This window comes from Falco cherrug, chromosome 1 (genome assembly GCF_023634085.1).
Source record: "Falco cherrug isolate bFalChe1 chromosome 1, bFalChe1.pri, whole genome shotgun sequence".
NCBI lineage: Eukaryota > Metazoa > Chordata > Aves > Falconiformes > Falconidae > Falco > Falco cherrug.
Window position 1 is genome coordinate 25032843 of NC_073697.1, and position 6384 is coordinate 25039226.

General features: G+C 55.1%; 1 protein-coding gene across 1 annotated transcript; it reads right to left on the reverse strand.

Annotated features, from left to right (window-relative positions):
- Positions 1–546: 546 nt before the first annotated feature.
- GC (GC vitamin D binding protein) lies at positions 547–6069 on the reverse strand. Its single transcript, XM_055700789.1, has 12 exons — positions 5946–6069; positions 4304–4373; positions 3730–3862; positions 3420–3631; positions 2850–2982; positions 2611–2705; positions 2177–2306; positions 1824–2026; positions 1472–1604; positions 1265–1362; positions 871–1003; positions 547–779 (listed from the first exon to the last, which is right to left on the reverse strand). The coding sequence occupies exons 1-12, from the start codon at positions 6052–6054 to the stop codon at positions 717–719; spliced, it is 1512 nt and encodes a 503-aa protein (XP_055556764.1). The 5' UTR covers positions 6055–6069; the 3' UTR covers positions 547–716.
- Between the last annotated feature and the right edge of the window lie 315 nt (positions 6070–6384).

Below are 6384 nucleotides of genomic sequence, written 5' to 3' on the forward strand. Positions count from 1 at the left end.
TTATCACTACAGCATAGGCTGTTTTAATTTGCTGGTTCCTTTGCACGGCAGAGCTCTGTGCATGGAGGTATCATTATCTGCCTTCCTTCGTATATTTAGATTTTGTTCTCCCGCAAAAAGCTGACCAGTTAGGGCTTAGGGTATTTTCCGTTCATTTTCCCAGCTGGGTTTACCATCCTCCTGCCTCCCAACGCGGGGCTGCTTTGCCTGCAGCACCCCCCAAACAGTGCCAGTACTTGGCAGGGCTCAGCTTGGCAGGCAGGGGGGTTGGAGGGGTTCATACGGGCAGAGGAGTGGGTCTGGGGTACGGAATGGGGGTGTTGGGGCTGCCGGGGTGCCCAGAGGCCCCATCTTGGGTGACAGGCAGAGAGCCATCTTCTGGAGCACTTGATGAATGTCTTTGGTGGTTTTGCTTAATTTTTTTAGATCATTAGCTCCCAGGACTAGAGCAGGGACCTCCTCCTACCTGCAGAGCCAGGGCCATGCCCATTTCCAGCCCTCCCCACCGCCCCGGGGATGCAGAAAGCCTTTTCAGCAGCAGGGAGGGAACTTTTTACAGTCTTTATTGCAGCCACAGGAATACATCAGTGGTATTGCCGGTGGGTGGACAGGGAGCTGGGGGCTCGGTGGTCCTGCAATTCCCTGTTCCATCCATGTGTGACTGGAGGAGCAGTCCCCAATGCCGGCCTACCAGACCCCCACCCCAGCCGCTCACCTCAGGGTGCAGAGCCCAGCAGGCAGGAGCCCCCCTTGCATGCTGCTTCCAGCTCCGAGCTCACCTGCAAAAGGGGGAAAAGCAGAGGGGCAGCCCCAGGCGTGGAGGCTGACCGCCAGCATGGCATGGGGTGGGTGAGGGGGCCGTGGCTTTACCTTGGAGGCACAGTAGAGAGGGGGTGAGTTGGGGGGGCAGCAGGTGGAGGCGAAGTCGGCTTGCTGCTCCACCAGCTGACCCAGCAGCTCGGGGCTGGCCTCTGGCATCGTCTGTGTCAGGCTTTCCCGCAGCCTGCCAGGTAGGGACCGACGGGTTTTAGCAGAGAGCTGGAGGCATTGAATACCTCTATGGCATTTTCAGGGAAGGGAAGCACATGCAGGTGGCAGAAGGAATGGGGCTGGACCCCCTGCAAGGGTTGTGTTATGTGCTTCCCTGTATTTTGCTGCTGTTTAGGCTCAAAACTACCAGCTCCATTCACCCATCCTCAAAATTTTGGCCAGATTTTGATTGCATCCACTGATCCAGTTTTGAGGGAGAGGGAGAAAAGGTTACCTCTTCTTGAAATCAAGGAAATTTAACTTGTTGTACTGCCCGCAGAGCTGGTTGGTCTTTTCCAGGAAGGGGGGCAGCTCTTCTCCCATCTGCTGGCGCTGGGTAGCAGAGGATGGCTGTAAGCAGGCTGGGAAAAGCCTCTGTGGGGGTTTGAGGGATGCAGGGCAGCAAGGGAGGGGAGCCAGCGCAGCCATCCCTGCCTCTCACCTTGCTGTCCAGGCAGGCAGCGGAGTCCTTGGCAGAGCAGCACTCCCCCCTGACTTTTTTGGAGGCATCATATATCTTGCCGAAGAAGGCATCGGGGATGCTGGGATACTCCTGCACCAGCTCGAACAGGTACCTGGAGCAGGGAAAACAAGCAGCTGTAAGAGTTTTTATTGCTGGTGCTGCTCAGCGTGGGATGGGGGCTGCTTTTCACATCATTGTGCAATTCCTGGGGGTGATACCCCTGAGGGAAGAGAGGCTGCTCCCCCCATTATCCTAATAATAATCAAACCATATAATGAAGACTAGGGGAGGAGGAAGGGTCAGCAATTCAGCTGCTGTGGGTACCGCTTACCTCTTGACATGGCGAGGCCCATCCTCACTGCACAGCTGCTCGTTCGACGGCTTCTGCGTGTCTGGCACTTTGTGGGCAGGCGCCGGTGGCAAGGCCAAGATGCAGAAATAGTTTTGCATGAGGTTTTTCCCCTTGCAGCAGTTGGCAAACCTTGCATCTTGGGCCGACAGCATGCTGCAGACTTTGGCTGTGTGCTCCGATAACTGCAAAGAGGGGAGCAGAGAGTGTGTGGGGCTTGGGTTCCTGCCGGGGCTGGTGAGGCTGCAGACCCCCTCACCACAACGGAGTTCAAGGCCCTAAGCCCCTGCTGTGACTCAGGAGGTGGTTTTGAGGTGGACTCCTGGTTCTCCTACCTTCTTTTGCATGCAGTCCTCAGCCACCGAGTCACAGCACTGGGAAAACACCTCAGCAGCATCTTCTGCCAGGGGGAAAATGTTCTCGAAGGAAGCACTGGGCATCTTCTGAGCAAGCGAGGTGAGGTAGCTGGGCGTGCACAAGGCGTACGAGGGGCTTAGGGAGCTCAGCTCCCCCCTCCCCATTAACAGCTCCAAGCAGGGGGTTTGCTGCATAGAGGTGTGGGTGGGACATGATGGGGAGCCACGGGGCTCATCCTGTGCCTCAGCTACAGGCATAGGACTTCCACGGGATGCTACAGCGCGCTTGTTTTTTACAACGTAATTAACATCTGCCTTTGTGAGTGCTGCCTGTGAACAGGATCCGCAGCTTGAAAGAGGAATGCGCTCACAGCCTGATCTCCAGGAAAGAAAAGGCCATTTTCCCCTTTTACCTGAAGGTGAGTTTGTCCTTCCCGTACGCCGTGAAGCGGGAGCAAACCCGGTTTGACATCAGGGTGAGGAGGGAGATGGTTTTCCTTTCCAGTTTCTGCCATAAAAAGAAGATGGAGGTGTCCTCTGAGGGAAATGCAAGCCTTTCCCAGCCACCTCTCCTCAGGCCATCAGCACAGTGCTCGTCCAGCTCCCTGAGGAGCGAGGACGGGGCTGAGCCCAGTGGTCCGAAGAGCCTCACCTCCTTCAGGAAGCAGGCAGTGGGTGCCTGGGAGATGCAGCAGGTGGAAACCATGGAGAGGAAGGACTTGGTGGAGCCCAGGAGCACGGGCAGGGGCGCTTGGCTGTAGCTGCTGGCGTAGTCGTGGAGAAACCTGTGGCAGAGGTGGGCTGAGATGAGCCGGTGCCCCGGGATCGGGTACTCAGGTGCAGGAGATGGAGGGTTTGGGGGTGTTAGGGCTGCCAGGAGATGGCAGCCCTCTCCAGGTACCACCCCATGCTGCCAGCTTGTTGCACCAAGCCATCAATCTGGCTGGTGGCCCCTCTCCAGCCACTTGCACAGGCGGTGGCACTCCTCATCCCTTTGGTAATATCCGGCTGCTGGGGCTCGTGCAAATGCGGGTCGCCCCAGTGTTTTACTCTGATGCACTGGTAGCCCCACAGTCACCAAGAGCCACAGCAGCAATGGCAGCGGGGCAAGACTGGGAGATGCTCGCTTGGTGGGCACCTGGATGTCAGCCAGTGCCATCATGCACACTGGCTCAATTGGCTGTTATCGGCGAGACCGAGTGCCATCCCCAGCCTGGCTTACCTGTCTGCAAAGTCCTTAGGGTCCTTCTTGAAGGCCTGGCAGATCTCTTCGTTGGAGGGCTGGAGGTAGCGGGGCAGGTCCTGGGGTGGGTGCCGCAGGGCGGCCAGGCACAGCTTCTGCTCCAGCCCCTCATGGGCGCAGCAGCCAGCCGTGCCAGGGTGAGACGGGAAGGGCGAGTCTGCGCTGCAGGATTTGGCTGACAGAGCTGAGGACTGTGGGAGGGAGAGGAGGTTACATGCTGGTAACCATCCTAAACTGTCCCCACCATCCCTGGTTTTGGGGTCCATCACCAAGTTTCGGCCAGCCTTACCCCGTCATCGTAGCAGGAGGGGTCAGCACCTTCAGTGCAGCAAGTTTCAGCCAGGGAGACGATTTCGTGGACGAGGTGGCTGATCTCCTCGAAGGTGGCGTTGGAGAATTTCCTGCTATTGGCAATAATGGTCCTGGGAGCAGGGAGCAAGGAGAGGATGAGCTAGGGGTATGTTTCTCTCTCTTATGACAAAAATCACATTGCAGCATAATTCTGCCAAAATGGGGTTTAACATCGTCAGCTGGAGAGGAGCAGCTGTGGCGCTGCAAGTAATAGCAGCGTATTCCTTGGAAAACAACTGTGAAAGACCCAGAGTGGGTCTCAGGCGGGGGGCTGCCCTCTCCAGGGGATCACGCACCAGCTCTGTTTGAATTCCTGATTATTTAGGCACCTAATTGGTTTTGAGGAGTTCACCAACGAAGCAAACTTCTCTCCTGTTAAGAGCATTCGGAGTCCTCATTTGTGGAGAATGAATAAATCTTCCCCTTTCTAAAAGTATTTTTATTTAGTACTTTTTGATCTCGGATCAGGTGCTGAGTGTCCTGTCAGGGCAAATATGGCAGGAGGTACCTACAGCGTTCGGAAATCCTCCTTCCCCAGGGCCTTGAACTCTTGGCAGACTTTGTCCCGGACGTAAGCTTTACCTGTCAGTGCAGAAAAAAGGAGAATTTGTGAGCAGGATTTCTGCCTTGGCTTGCTAGGGCACAGCCCTCGCTGTACCTGGGGTGGCCGGGGAGCCGGGATTCAGTTAGCCTGCATCTGCTGGAGCTGGGGTTTGGGAAAATGCTGGTTTTGCTTTCCCCTGCAGTACCACCTCCTATGCCCTTCTCTTTAGGTGGCAGTTAGCACTCATTTCCAGAAACCTTTCTCCTTGCAGAACCTAAAACCAGCATGGCTCTGCCTGAGTCCCCTAAGGAAAATAACTCAGATCTTTTGCTTCTTGCCAGGGAAAATGATCTTTTGGGGATCCTGTTCCTACTTGACCCCCTGTTTTGCTCTTACTTTCCCCTTCCTTCCCTGGCAGCAACAGTGGTGTGGGAGTGGGGGATGCTATGCCACCACAAAACATGGTCCAAAGGCTGTGGAGCTCTTGCTTTATTTGCTTGAGGATTGTTATTTTTTTACACAGTTGCTTCTTTTCTCAAGTCAGACTTGGTGGTTGCCCCTGGGAAGGTGTTGGTACGGCACTGCAGACCAGCAAAGGCAGCTGCTGTGCTGCTGGTCTTGGAGAAGCACCTCTGGTACCCAGGCTGCTGCTCCAGTTCTGCAGCCAAAAAAAGGGGCAGGGGCAAACCCCCTCCTTGGCCGCTGTGAAAGCAACAGCCAAAACATCAGGCCTGTTCGTTCCTTGTCTGAATGGATGTTTCTGGGTGTGTGAAATGCGAGGTGTTGGTTTTTCTGCCAGGGAGCTCTGGAGACAGGACCATGGAGGTCAGAAGCACCCAGCAGTGAAGACATCCCCAGTGACTCTTTCATCCTTGGAAAAATGCTATTGATTTTTGCTGTAAACTGCATTGGTTAGACTTTGGTACTGGCAGGGTAAATACTGATACCAGTATTTACTGGTGTTACAGTGTGAAGCAAGGTCATTTCCACAAAACCGAGGGGTTATGTGCCGTTACATTGAAGGTCACATTACTTGGGTGGGGAAGGAAGAGTGATGGCACTTTTTCAGGGTTGGTAGCACTAGGAAAAAAGGGGAAGCCATGGTAAAAGGCAGGTCTCTCTCCTCACATGAACAGAAGCTGCCAGCACTGCTCCAAGCACCAACTTACTGCATTTCTTGGTTTTGGCAGGTGGGTGATTCCCTGCAGTGCTGTGAAGGCAGCAAAGGGTGGCACAGAGCATCATTTCCATCCGAAGGGTGGGTGTTACACCAAAAAGGTCTTGTGAAGGGGGTCAGAAAATCTCGTTTTCCCTTGCAAAGGGAAGAAGCTGGGCCCTGCGACACAGTCCTCTCCTCCTTCCTCTGACCCCGACACCAGCCCAGGCTCTTTCCCTCCCAGCTCCTCCAGCATCACCCCAAAGGGGTATCCCAGGTACCAAAGCATCATCCCATGCCTTCCCTTCCCTCCCTTTGATTCCTGCCCAGTGATTTGGCTGTGGGTTGGGGAGAGGGGAGGTCACTGAAAACCACCAGAGCAGATGGACCCCAGCCTCATATCCCTCATCCCTGCAGGAGAGCAAAGCCCCAGACACATGATAAATGCCCTTACCTCGGTGCTCGGCACGCACAGCGGCTAAAAGCAGCATCAGGGAGAGAGCTGCCCTCATGTTGGAGCCGGTTTCCCTCCTCCAGCCGAAAAGCAGTGCTGGGAAACCCATCCCAGTGTTTATATGTAGTGCCAATTGCCAGGTGAATGATTAATCCCAGTGGAGGGGCAGAGGGTGAGCATCCTTGGCCTGCCTGCCATAGTCTGGGTGCCAGCACCTCCAAAATCGGGCTGATTTTAATCATTAACTCAGCAAAATGGGGATGCGTTGCTGTAGGAGCCTCAGGCAGGGTCTTCCTGCCTGAGATGGATGGTGGGTGCAACATGAACAATAGAGGATGTGCCAGGGAAAGCATTCCATACATCCCAGGAACGCAAAGCAATGTGGGTTGGGCCAAGAAATGGTTCTCCCAGCCCCGTGCAAGGAAGGAGCCTGCACTTT

Excerpts from the sequence above, each read along its gene's own strand:
- GC (XM_055700789.1), bottom strand. The coding sequence starts at position 6,054 with ATGGGTTTCCCAGCACTGCTTTTCGGCTGGAGGAGGGAAACCGGCTCC. Across the intron at positions 1,605-1,823 it reads GGGCCTCGCCATGTCAAGAG|GTACCTGTTCGAGCTGGTGC; the intron begins GTAAGCGGTACC and ends TCCCTGCTCCAG. Across the intron at positions 1,363-1,471 it reads CTGCCTGCCTGGACAGCAAG|CGCCAGCAGATGGGAGAAGA; the intron begins GTGAGAGGCAGG and ends TCTGCTACCCAG.